This window comes from Molossus molossus, unplaced genomic scaffold (genome assembly GCF_014108415.1).
Source record: "Molossus molossus isolate mMolMol1 unplaced genomic scaffold, mMolMol1.p scaffold_m16_p_19, whole genome shotgun sequence".
NCBI lineage: Eukaryota > Metazoa > Chordata > Mammalia > Chiroptera > Molossidae > Molossus > Molossus molossus.
The window spans coordinates 1,511,926-1,525,169 of record NW_023425354.1 but is presented as its reverse complement, the minus strand read 5'-3'; the positions used below and the strand labels follow the sequence as shown (position 1 = coordinate 1,525,169).

The window sequence follows — 13,244 nt, the reverse complement described above, 5'->3', positions numbered from 1 at the left end:
GCTGCGCAGCCGCCTGCCTGTTGCTCTCACTGCTTTTGGAGCGCACGTTTCCAGTGACCTCTGTCTCTGCACCTGCTCTTGGGTCTCCTGACCTCATGTCTCGGTCCACCACTGGTGCTCTGCTGACCTCCCTCCACCCCTTCAGAGCCCCTCTGTCCTTGGACAGGCCTTCCTGGCCCTCAGCCCCAGCCCCCTCTCCCAACAGAAGGAATCTTGCCCAGTACCGCAGCTGCCCGAGCCATGGGAACGGGGCTGGCTTGCAGGTCAGACAAGTATGTGTCGAACCCGTCATCCTCTGGCAGCTGGGCCTTGCTGCCCCTCTGTAATCTGGGGAGATGTCTTCGCGAGGTCAGGAAGTACTTCTCTCCTCTGACCCGCTGTGCGTGCCCTGTCTCGTCTGCCTGGGCATCGGGCATGTGGGCGGGGCCCTGCCTGGAGAGCACTCAGGAAGGTTGAATGTCTGGCAGGTCCTGGGCTCGTACACCCCTGTGACTTCCTGTGCAGTGCTGCTGTGTGAGCAGAGACTGACCCCGGAGCCAGAGCTCGCCGGAGCAGGGCAAGGCGCGGACGCCTCCCGTGCACTCCCAGCGCCCAGCAGGCAGCTTGGCGTTCAGACGGCAGTCCTGCCCTTCTTGGCTCGCTTTTCCTTCTAGGAAGGTCCCGGCTGAGAGGGTGAAATTGTGTCACCCAGCCTGTGTGCCCACTGGGGTCCCTGAGCATCTGGGCCTGTTCCCAGGAGCACGGACCGGGGCTCCCTCAGCCGCCTGCTCCTGAGCCGCCTCCCGCTCTCTCCCCAGGGGTGTCCTTCAACAGTGTCTACACACAGATGTGGAGGGTCCTGCTGCACCTGGCCGCAGACCCCTACCCCGATGTGTCTGACCTGGCCATGAAGGTGCTCAACAGCATCGCCTACAAGGTACGTGCTCCGGCTGCTGCCCGCGGACTCCGGCGGGGCCTCCGGGCTCGGCCAGGTCCCCCCTCAGCTCAGACGTCCCCATATCCCCGGCACACCCACATGGAGCTGCTTTGGGGCCTGTCTCCTGCGCCTGTCCCTGCGATCGCGGCATCCTGCCGCCTGGGGTCTGCCCTCGCTCCTCCCTCCCTCACTTGTGGCCGTTCTGGCTGAAGCGGGCTGAAGAGCACCTCTCGTTTCACTCTGCTTCCTGTTGTTCCTCAGTCTCCGCTTCGCGACTCTCGCCTTTATCTTTCGACTTCTCCTGCCCCCTTGGGTTCACTTGTCCTTAAGGCGGAAGCTCAGGGCGCTGATTCCCTCCCCTCTGGGGACTGTGAGCCCTGCCCTTGTCCTCCTCGTGACTCGGGGGTCGTTGGCCTTCCTTCCCGGGGTTCTCCCCCAACAGCACACCGTGCCGAGTCAGGCTCACGGGGTCCCCTCTGCAGCCACTGTCCCCGGAGGCCTCACAGCAGCGACTCGCAGCCTGTGCGTGTGTGTGCGTGTGTCAGTGTGTGCACATGTGTGTATTCGAATTTTTGATTGTTTTGTTGTTAATCCTCACCCAAGGGTATGTTTCCATTGATTTTTAGATACAGTGGGAGGGAGAGAGGGAGGGAGAGAAATATTGACATGAGAGAGACACATTAACTGATTGCCTCCCTCATGGCCCCGACTGGGACCAGGGATCGACCCTGCGACTCTTCTGTCTGCAGGCTGATGCTCTGACCCCTGAGCCAGACTGCCCAGGGCATGTGTGTTTATCCTTAGGAGTAAACATTGCCAGTGAGGGAAGTGAGCATACACACTAAGGAAGTCCTTTCTTGTCCTCGAGCTGGTTTTTAAAGCGTCATACTTTGTGTTCTAGTGACGAATGAGGTTTTATTTCAGTTCTCAGAGAAATGGGCCTATTTGAGATGTTTGACTCTGAAGCCAAGTTTTTGTTCATCGCTGTCAGAACAGCCTTGTCAGCGCGCGGTGCCCCCAGGTCCGTGTTCAGATACAGAAGTTGTCACCAGCTGGAGAGGAAAGAACCCACGCGGCTCAGCTGCGGCCTGACTTCTCAGGTTCAGACCCTCCACCGCTCGGGGTTGCCTTTGCTCACAGAGTTATAGCTTCTTTTACTGCTTACGGGAAATGTATGACCACATAACTCCCCTAAACGTAGGACCACAGCCTCTAGACACGGCCCCTGCCTTAGAGTCCCCGGCCGGGGCCCCGCTGGGCGGGCACAGACGCAGCCCCAGGAGAGCTGGTGTGCAGGACTGGGGCTCTGCTGTGGGCCCTCCAGGGCGTCCTCCCGGTGCTCACGGGCGGCCCCGCCCAGCCGGGGTGTGTGTCCCTGTCCCTGCAAACAGATTCTGTGTGTGTTGGGCTCAGTGAGTATGTCTCACCTGAGAATTTGACTTTCAACAAAACAGTGTTAGCCACCCTCCGGAGAGCTGGCTCAAAGCCATAACCATGAGCCACCCGTTTACAGAGGGAACTCCCAGGCCTTGCTTAGGGCGCACCTGCTCCTCCAGAGACTCGGTGCAGCCTGGGAGAAGGGTACTGGGGAGTCGACACCCCGACAAAGACCACGTGGGCGGAGCACGCTGAGGGGGCTCACAGCAGGGTCCTGGGGTCCTGCAGGCCAGCGCTTGGTCCTCCTCGGTTTGTAGCCTGAACCCTGACAACCCATTTAAATTGGAAATGGGCAGCGCAGACGGGAAGCTCCCGGACCTCTCTGGCCCGGGCCCCCAGCCTGCTCCCTGGGCGACTGTCCCCACACCGGTTCTGCAGTGGGCGGGTCTGCCTCGCCATCTTCCCCGATGATCACCTCCCACACCGGCCGGTGTTGCAGCCCTGTGCGTAGCACAGAGCCAGCGCTGACCGGGCGCTTGCCGAGCAGAGAGGGACCGGCAGGCTAAGGAAGTTCCGCCTGAGCCTGAAACCCTGACGGCCATGCAGCTGCGGTCTGGAAGTCCCCGAGCCCACGCTCGGTCTCCAGGCCTGGTGCAGAGCCAGCTGCAGCCCTCAGCCACGCCAGCTGCATCGATGTGACAGCTGACCAGCCCTGTAGGGCATGAGCCCAGGCACCACCCGAAGGCCGAGTCACTGCCAGCACTCTGGCTCTTCACCATGGAGCCTCCTCGAAGGGGACCGGTGGGCAGGGGCGCAGAGGGGACACCAGGGCTCCCGAGTCACCGCCCCAGCAGGAAGCCTGTGCTCAGCCGGCATTTCAGAGGTGTGGGCACCTGGGACGTCTTCACTTCAGCCTGGAAGTCCCAGGGTCTTACCCTCACGGCACCTCCCACTGCTGGTCCAGAGGTCTCGAGGGGACTCGTACAAGGTTACAGGTTCCGAGCTTAAACTTCCCCCTACTTGTAGACTTCCTAAGGGATGATTTTGCTCTCAGGACGTGGATGTGCATGTACCTGTGTGTCTGTGTGTGCATGCACGAGTGTGCGTGTCTATGTTGTCTGTGTGTGCATGTCTGTGTGTGCATGCATGGGTGTGCGTGTCTGCGTTGTATGTGCGTGTGTGTGTGTCTGTGTGCATGCATGAGGGTGCATGTCGGCGTTGTGTGTCTGTGTATATATAGGTACCTGTGTGTGTCAGTGTGTGTGCATGTGCGTGTGCGGGGCTGGCCAAATAATGGAAGTACCACAGCTGAAGCAAGTTCACAAACAATATAACTTCTGTGAGTCAAAAACAACAGCGCTTTTTTTTTTTAAATATGTTTCTATTGATTTTTTAGGGAGAGAGAGAAACATCCATTGGCTGCCTCCTGCACGCCCCCTACTGGAAATCGAGCCCACAACCCAGGCATGTGCCCTGATGGGACCTCTCAGTCCCTGGGACGATGCTTGACCACTGCACCACATGGCCGGGCACAAAGAAAAGTGTTTCTTAAATGCTGATTATGGCTCGGTTTTCGTGCTGTTCCCACATCACAGTGAAGTCACCTGGGAAACGCTGACAGGCCACAGTCTTGGGTCTCCTTGGTTTTCTGTCATTTCCTGTCTGTGGCCGAAGCAGGTGCGGCACTCTGCCTGCTGAGGGAGCAGTCCCAAACGTGTGAGTCCCGTCAGGCAGCCCATCCAGGGTCCCACCAGCGGGGCCCAGAGCTAGCAGGGCCGTCCAGCTGTGCATCGTCCTCTGAGCAGTGTGCCCGAGAGGGCACTGGGCAGGCGGAGGGACCCGCAGGAGCAGGGAGCCCCTGCTGCCCTGGTGGACGGCTGGTGTCCATCTCCCTCAAATCCCGCTGACAAATGAAAGCAGACCCTCCTCGCTGGTAAAATGCCCTGGAGCACCCACAGTATTCAGAGCTTCCTCCCACCTTCCGGAACCGGCCCTCCCGAGCCGGGGACTGTGTTTCGGGGAGGACCAGCCTGGAGCTGCACAGGTGACTCGTTCCTGGAAGAGCAGAAGAATGCCGTTTAGGGGCATTTCTCCGGACCCTCCCCCGTGCAGGAGCTCCTCCGCCACCGGCCCCGCAGCCTCGCCCCCGCGGCAGCCCCAGCTCCACCCTCGCCCGCCCTCGCCACTGGTCCCCTTGCTCTTTCAGGCCACCCTGAACGCCCGGCCCCAGCGCATCCTCAGCACGTCCTCCCTCACCCAGTCGGCGCCCGCCAGCCCCACCAACAAGGGCACCCACATGCAGCAGGCGGGGTGAGTGCCCTGGACACTCCCTCTGTCTCAGCGCCCCCTCTGCCCACTGTCCCCCTCTTCCTCGTTCCCCCCTGCCCGGCATGTCGCTGGTTGAGCGCCTTCCCACGAGCCTCTCCTGTCTTCATTGGCTCACACCTAACGGCAGACACCGGCCCGAGGCTGACCTCCTGGCCCCCACTCGAGTTCTGGGAGGGAGGTTCTGAGTCCCACACCATAACCAGCAGGCGGGCCCCTGCCCACCCGCAGGGAGCAGAGGCTGTGTGCTGAGTTCCAGGACCACAGATGCGTGTACCCAGCCGGCCTGCTTGTTGTTGGTTTTTAGTTGGTCCCTGGAACTTGCTGGGGTGACCAGCTCAGCATCAGCAGTTGGTGTTGGAAGTCACATGGACAGATGGGGACTGGGGGCCTGGGAGAAGCTGCTGGTGCTTGGTGACACCGTGTCTCTTCTCCCCGATGGCAGGGGCTCCCCCCCGACATCCAGTGCGAGCAGCTCCAGCCCCACCAACGATGTGGCCAAGCAGCCGGTGAGCCGCGAGATGCCTGCAGGCCGTCTGGGCACCGCAGGGCCCACGGGGGCGCAGTACACGCCTCACTCCCACCAGTTCCCCCGCACGCGGAAGATGTTTGACAAGGGCCCCGACCAGGTACACACGTGTGCGCTGAGTGGTTCTTAAATGCTGATTCCTGTGTGTGGAGTGCCGAGGGCGCTGCTGCTCAGACCTCGCACTCGATCGTGGGGCCCGGGAGGCCCTGCCTGTCACCCCTCTGTGCACTGCCTTGTCCCGGGCGGGCTGCTCGCGGCGGTGTCCACGTGGTGCGGCGAGGCCAAGCCGCCGATTGCTCTCCCTTCGTGGGAGCTGCGTTTGCCTCCATTCGGCAGCCTCTCCGCAGGGTTGGCACAGTCTCTGCTCTAACTATACTGTAAAGAAGTTGCAGGACATGGAGAGGCTGGCTTTCATTCAGGACGGGTGGACACACAGGCTGGGCCCTCGGCGCCTTGTGCAGATTGTTGGCCGTTCTCTCGGCCAAGGACACGCGGGCTAGAGAGGTGGTCCAGGCTGCTGTGAGCGCCGGCCCTCCCCCGTTCCGCCCTGCCCCCCCGCCCACTCAGCCCACCAGAGCTAGGCCACCACAGAGGCCACGCGGCCCGCAGGGTGCCCCTGGAGCAGGAAGTGCGCGTCGGTGACGAAGGTCTCCGTGTGTGCTGCCGGCCGGCCCACTCCACGGCTGTGGCACGAAAGCCACACGTGCCCGGTGCGATGGCCAGGCCCGGGCGGGGCCCTGACGTGGAGCAGCCGGGTGGGAGCCGCTGGGCACGAGGGTGCCCCGGGTCCTGTCCCTGCGCCCACCTGGCGACCCCTCTGGGTGGTGGGGCTCCGCGGAGGGTCATCTTCTGTCCCTACACCCCGCACCTTGAGGACTTGTCGGGCGGCCTCCTGAGGGAACTCTGACGGGGCCTCGGGGGGCTGGGCGGGAGGTGTGAGGTGTCCCGCGGGCAGTGCAGTAGTTTAACGCTCACTGGTCTCGGGCGGCCTCCTGAGGGAACTCTGACGGGGCCTCGGGGGGCTGGGCGGGAGGTGTGAGGTGTCCCGCGGGCAGTGCAGTAGTTTAACGCTCACTGGTCTCGGGCGGCCTGTGCTCTGTCAGAGTCACCTCTCCCCGGGTGGGCGCACAGTCCCGGAGCCCTGCCCTCCTCGGGGACCTGCGTGCTGCCCGGTCTGAGCGGCGACCTTTGTACCAGGTGGGCAAGGCCTGTGGAGATAGATGACTGGCACCAATGGGCCTTTTCAACCAACTCAGGACAGGGACAGCCCAAGCCACCCCATGGGCCCCAGGGGACGGTTCCCTGGGTGCGGACTCGGTGGCCCTCCCTAACACCGGCTCCTGGAGCCCTGACCGGCCCCTCAGTCCCGGGCTCACTAGGACACAGCAGCCAGACCTGCCTTTGTACACTGTCTGAGCCGTTTCTCGCATGGGGAGGTGGGGTCACGTGACTCACCATCTGGTTCCTTCTCCCCTTCACCCGCCAAAGACTGCCGACGACCCCGATGATGCCGGACACAGGAGCTTCATCTCGGCCACGACACAGACAGGCTTCTGTGACTGGAGCGCCCGCTACTTCGCGCAGCCTGTCATGAAGGTACTGCGCGCCACCAGCCCTACGGGGCAGGGCACCCTTCGCGGCTGCTCGGCCCCTGGTCCTTCAGATTCTGCTCTGCAGCTCCCTCTCCCTGGAGCCCAGCCTCCAGCCTGGGCATCTGAACCCCTCAGCTCTGAGCCAATGGGACCCCACTGGGTGCGCTCACGGGAAGCCTCATTCACACGGGCCGTGACCCTGAGCCGTGGCCTGGGTGCCTCCTGTGCCAGCCACCTGCACTGCCCCCTGGGGCTCCTGTCCCACTGCATCTGCCACTGATGAGGGGTGACCCCAGATTGCTGTCACGGTAGCTGGTGTCCTCAGTAGGATGAGACAGCAGAAGAGACAGGCCCATCACCTACCTGCCTGTGTAAGGGCCGCGCTTAGCTTCAGTTGGCACGGTCATCCCAGGAGTTCAGCTCCCTCCTGGTGAGCACCGCTCGCCGCCCGTCGCCAGGCCTCACGGCAGCCTGTGTTTCGGGGGCAGTCTGCGGTCCTCATGGAGACCCGCCCTCGGGCTGACCTGAGTGTCCGCCTCAGTCCCCAGGAGAGCCTCTCCGGCCAGCTCTGCGCAGCCGCGAGGTGCAGTGCTCCTGTCCCCGCAGATAGGAGCCGCTCGGGGTCACAGGGTGGCAGGGTCACGGGTGGCAGGGTCACGGGGTGGCAGGGTCACGGGTGGCAGGGTCACGGGGTGGCAGGGTCACGGGGTGGCAGGGTCACGGGGTGGCAGGATCACGGGGTGGCGGGGTGGTGGGGTTGCGGGTCGGCGGGGTGGCAGGTGGGCCGGGCCCCGCTGGGCACCACGCTGTCCGAGCAGAATCCGGTGCCATCTTCCGCAGGGAGCTGCAGGGCTCGTGTCCAGACTCTCCCGGCCTCGAGCACCTTCCTAGCAAACCTCCCTCTTCCCTCAGGCCGATGGCTGGAAATGCCCTGGGGCTTGTTCTTCTTCACGGTTCAAGCTCTGTGTCTAAGCCACTTCCAGGAAGTATGTTTGGACTCTCTCCCAGCCCTCCTCCCGCTTTCTTCTTTCCCCAGAGTTGATACTGCTGATTTTTGTCACTAAAAACACAAAATAACCGTCGCCAATGCCTGAGGCGGGTAACGAGCTCAGGCGTGTTGAGTCCCTCTGCTGGAGGGCTCTCCCCCACTTCCGAATTGAGCCCGGCTTTCCCAGCAGGGTCTGGCTGCCAGCACCCAGCCCTGCACAGCCGTGCCCTTCGCCCGGCGGCCCGTCTGCAGAGACGTGCACTTAGGGGAGTGGTCAGTCGGGACGGTCTCTGTGCGAGTCCTCACAGCGAAAGCAGGTCCTGCCGGGGTCCGGCAGAGGGAGCACGGCTGCACGTCAGGACACCGCCGATGCACTGTGCCTGGAGCCGCTCAAGCAGGAGGCTGAGAGCTGGTAGCGTCAGGAAATGCTTCTGGTGAACATTTTTAGAAAGTAAGGAAAGCCGGACACAGGATGGTCGGCTGTGACCTGGCAGCCGCGTGGCCGCAGCTGTGGGTGTGGCGCGTGCGCGTGCCCTGCCAGCAGGCCGCCCGGTCTGCCCGAGGGCCTCACGGACGCGCGGGTGTTGGCGCTGGACATGCGTTTCCTGGTGCGTTTCCACACTCGGCACCTTGGCCACAGGGGGAGCGCGTGAAGAACACGGCTGTCATGGGTCAGGTTGCTGTCAGCAGGGCACGTTGGCCACGCCGGCCCGGCTTGCAGCTGCCCCCACCCCGGGCTGTCCCCAGAGACCAGGATGGCCGTCTCCTCGTCACAGTTAGGGAGGAAGAGGACCCCAGCACTGGGCTGGGGCCAGGACGCAATGCGGACTGGTCTGCGGGCCTGGGTCCTCCTCTAGAGCGGAGGAGCCGGCGCTGAGGCTCAGGGTCTGGTCTGATGCTGACCCAGCTTGGTTTCTGAGATGCTCTCCTGCACGTCGCCGGGCCGGCCAAGCTGTCGCGAGCTCCAGGCGGCCTGGTCTGCCCTGCCCTCTTGCCAGAGTGGCTCCAAGTGAGGGTGATTTCACCTGGTGGCAGGCGGCTCTCAGAAACATGGCTGTTCTCGTCTACCTGTGACGACGGGGCGTTGCACAGATCATCCGGAGCTCGTTCCTCTGCAACCTAAGGCCGTTCCACGTGTCCCCAAGGATTCGCCTACTTTTCCTCGGCACCATGTCCTCACACGGGTGTTGAGACAAGCGTGCCACCCAAGGTCCAGGTGAGCGGCTGCAGGGGAAGCTTCCCCAGGGGCGAGGAAGGTCTGACCTCCACGTGTGTGTCTGTACGTTTCACTCCAGGGCACCCCAGAGCCAGCGCCCGCTCTGCACCAAGCCAATGCCAGCCTCCCTGCCTGCAGCTGTGGCAGGAGACCCACCGCCTCTCTGTTCTGTCTGCACCGGAAGTGGGTCCACTGCCACCGGGAGGGCCCGCGCCACCGCAGGGAGGAGACGGCCGTCGGCCTGTGCCTGGCTGGGTGTGTCCTGTGGCTCAGAGTGTGGACAGAGATCAGCAAGGAAGCGTCCACTAGCTGTGACTCTGGGCTCTCACCACGTGGCCCTGGGGGGACGGTGTGCTTGTGGAGTGTGCACGGATCGCCCCCGAGGACAGTGCACCGGAAGCAGCCCCGGAGCTTGTGCTCGACCACGAGCTCAGCGTCCTGGTTGCAGGCGCAGCTCCGGGCGCAGCTGGGACGTCCGGGCGCCGAGGGCTCAGAGACCCTTCTACGTGATTGAGGCCTTTTTCAGCAACGTGCTTTATCACATCGTTTTTGTTTTTGTTTTACTTTTTCCAGGAGGTATTCACAGGGTGTCCTTTTCACTGATCATCTAATGACATGTTTGTGCAGTAAGATGCCTTGAGAACTTTGTTAGTCTGTGTTGCGTGGAAACCAAAAGTAGCTCAAGGCTGGAACCGTATCTCAAAAATGAGAGATCCCCCCCCGAACGGTTTCACGAGTAAGGACAAGGCACTGAACGTCCACCGAGTAAGTGTGCCCGGGATCCCTGTCACAGGGACTAATGGCTTGTGAGGCTAAGTGCCCACACGTGGCGGTCGTGACAGTGCTCGCGGGCTTGTCCTTTCACACTCGGACATCCTGCGGTCTGCGTGGGAGAGCGGCCGCGGCCCAAAGCCCTCAACGTAATGTTAGCAAACCATCGCAGCCATGTGGGACATGGGCCACACACGGGTGACCACGTAGCATGTACCCCAGGAATGCAAAATGGCCCAGCGTTTCCAAATTGATCATGTAACTGAACGTGCCAGCAGACTGGAGAAAAGGCACAGGTCGTCTCTGTCGCTGCGAACAAGCACAGGCGGACTGCAACAGCCCCTGACTGTGAAGACGCTCCGCAAGCTGGGGGACTCCCCGACGGCACCGTGAGCCCAGTCAGCACTCCTTCGGCCTGCGCACCGCAGGGCCGCAGGTTCAGTCCCTGGGCCCGCCCGGGACACGTGGGAGGCAACTGATCAGTGTGTCTCTCACGCCGATGTTTCTGTCTGTCTCTCCCTCTTCTTTCCCCTCTCTAAAAGTCAACGAAAAGATATTTTAAAATAGAAGAAAGTAAAACCACAGTTGGTATCATTCTTGTTGGAAAAAGGATGTTTTTTCTGACATCAGGAATAAGGCAGGTCATGTGATCTCTCCATTTCTCGTCCACACACTGGGCAGTGGGCCAGAAAGGCGACAAGGGTGCAAGTGGAGAGGACTGGGCACAAGGACCTCTTCAGACTGCGTCATTGTGTGGGTGGGAAATCCCATATAATCTGCGAAGCGCTGTTAGAATGAGTGAGCTTGTGGGATTGCAGGGTACAGCGTCCTTACACAGAAACCGTTTCTGTATGAAATTACACCATTCACAGTAGCACCAAAAAAATCCACAGACTATTTCGCTATGAACCAAAAAGAAAAATGCACGCGAGACCCAAATGCTGCGGAGCACCGCTCTGAAGTCCGAGAAGACCTATCGATGGAGCAGTGTTCATGGCTGAGAGGCCCAACAGTCTTTTTTCTGAACTGACGTGCAGAGCAGTAGTCTGAGTCTCAGTAGGTTTTCAGACCTGTTCTCAAACGTGTGGGGAAAAGCAAAGACACCCAAATAGCCCGAACAGTTTTGAAACAGGTCGTGGCTGGAGGACTTGCAATGTCTCATCAAAGACTCACCACACAGCCAGGTCAGGACATGTGACGTGGGGACGACGCTCGGTCAGTAGCACAGCCAAGCCCAGGAGCAGGCCCGGAGCAGCACGGCCCATCGGTCCTCACAGGAGCAAGGGTGGTCTCTCCACACGCAGTCCGTTTGCCAGGAAACCTCAGTCCACCCCACGCCTCCTGCAGGGACTAAGCCAAAGTGAGCCACAGCCCTGAGTGAGAACCCTAGAGTCGTGAAACCTGGAAGAAGATCTTGGTGGCTGGGGTTAGGCAGTGAGCTCTTTAATGAGGTGCAGGAGGCGCAGGCCGTACGAGGAAGAAACAGAAGCTGAGGACTGAGCACGGTTGTGCAGCGCGTGTCTGAGGTCAGCCGATAGGGACGAGCCGGCAACTGCAGGAGGCCCACCGCCCGGCCGACACCGCGGCCGACTTCAGCTGTCCACCCTGACCGCTGGCAGAGACGCAGGGCAGCAGAAGCTCAGGCTGGAGCAAATGCAAACATGGACCCCGGAAACGCGGGGCTGCTGCTCATCAAATTAAACACTCCCTACGGCCAGCCGCTCCGCTCCCCACACCTGGAGGCGTGGAGACACCTTCATTCAGAAGCCTTTGCTGGAGCAGCCCAGCGTCCTCCGTCGGGTGGGCTGTGGCAGGGCCGCGGAGCCGGCTCTCAGCCAGCCCGCAAAGGCTGCACACCGTGGTCCGCTCACCCCGAGTCCCGGGAAGGGCAGGACCGAACTGCAGGACGGAAGATGGGGTGGTGCCGGAACATGAGGGCAGGGGGCTGTTCTCGGCCTTGATGGCGGTGGTGATGCGCCTGGGCTTGGACATTCGGGCCTCTGCCCAAGGGGGCAGCTGCCTGCGTGGGAGCTCTAGGAGGTCACCCGGAACTGCAGAAGTGTGCTCGGGCCGCCGCAGACGGAGCCCCGACCTCCAGAGCCTTTCGCCCCGTGGGCCTTCGCTGGGGCTGCCCGCGCCCTGCCTGTGCACACACCTTCTGTCCTCGGCCACTGCCTGTTTCTTCTGAGCGGAAGGCTCCCACCTGTGCCCTGCCTCCGGGTCCTGGCCTGTGAGCTTTGTGGGTGCTCAGCCCAGCCAGAGGGCACGCGAGTCCAAACACCCCATGCCCACCCTGCCCTTCTGCCTGGTTACAGACAGCCGGTCCCCCCAAAACCATGGCACACAGGGGCAGCACCCCCACAGGGCACGCATCTCCCTGGGGCTCACTTGCTCTTTCTCTAGAGCGTAGTCATGAATGGCGCCCGCTGTTCGACACCCACACACCATCCCTCTGCCTCTGCGGGCTGTCCTCGGCCGCTGGCTCTCCACGGGCCAGCCCTCCCCTCCTCGCCATCCCTACACGCCTTTGGGGCTGTTCCATGGTGGGGTTTGTGTTTTTTAAGGGAAAGAAGAATGGAGCATGAGTCTCCAGGTCACCTGTGTGGGCACCGGAAGTGAGGTTTGAGGGTAGCTTCATTTTGTGATCAGAGCTCACATGGAGTCAGGAGACTCAGGTTCGGGGGACCCAAACTCCTGTCCGTGTGGAAGTCGTCTTATTCCTCGGCTGCAGCCACACGTGCCTGTGGCCACTTGTCTGGCGGCGGAAGCCGCTGGCCGTGGGCTCTGTGCCTGCCTGGTGGCGCCTGGCTGAGCACGGGCAGGTTGAGGCACGCCCGTCTCGACCCTCCGCGAGGGGATGTGGGGTTTCTCCTTGTTCCTGCCATCTCTTCTGGGTTCTGGGACTTACCAACTTGGAGTGTTCAGGCAGGAGCCAGAGTTGGCCAGTTACCCGACACGGGACTAAAGAAGCCCTGGCTGGTTTGGCTCAGTGCTTAGAGCATTGGCCTAAGGACCAGAGAGTCGCGGGTTCGATTCTGGTCAAGGGCACGTACCTCAGTTGCAGTTCAGTCCCTGGCCTTGATCAGGGCCCTGCGGGAGGCAGCCAGTCGAAGTGTCTCTCTCTCTCTCTGTCTCTCTCTTCCTCCCTCCCTCCCACTTTACCTGAAGATAAATAGGAAAACACCCTCGGTGAGGACTCAAAGGAAGGGGCCTGTCCTTCGCGCGTGTGGGTGGGCAGACTGGCCTCCCAGCCTGCTGCCTGCTGAGTGAGCCCTCCCAGGCCCTGGGGCAGAGCGGGCGGGCTGTCCTCGCCCCCCAGCTGGAGGGGTCCAGGCTTTGAGGCTGTGGGTCGTTGGGGGCAGGGAAGGCAGGCGTGACCCTCCGGGCTGCGGCTCAGCTCTTCCTGACTCTCCAGCCGGGGAGCCAGTGGCCGCTGCGCCCTTGACCGTGAAGAACCGGTTCCCAGGGAGGACCCAGCAACCCCCAGGGCGGCCCTGCTCTGGCCAGATGCCCCATTCCCTCTGGCATCA

General features: G+C 62.1%; 1 protein-coding gene across 1 annotated transcript in view; it reads left to right on the top strand.

Moving 5' to 3' along the window:
• Nucleotides 1-13,244, top strand: part of RPTOR (regulatory associated protein of MTOR complex 1) — a 175,518-nt gene that overhangs the window by 151,906 nt on the left and 10,368 nt on the right. The window contains exons 21-24 of the mRNA XM_036267872.1: nt 798-916; nt 4,500-4,603; nt 5,064-5,247; nt 6,636-6,743. Of these exons, the coding sequence (XP_036123765.1) occupies nt 798-916; nt 4,500-4,603; nt 5,064-5,247; nt 6,636-6,743 (515 nt within the window). The remainder of the gene's footprint in view (nt 1-797; nt 917-4,499; nt 4,604-5,063; nt 5,248-6,635; nt 6,744-13,244) is intronic.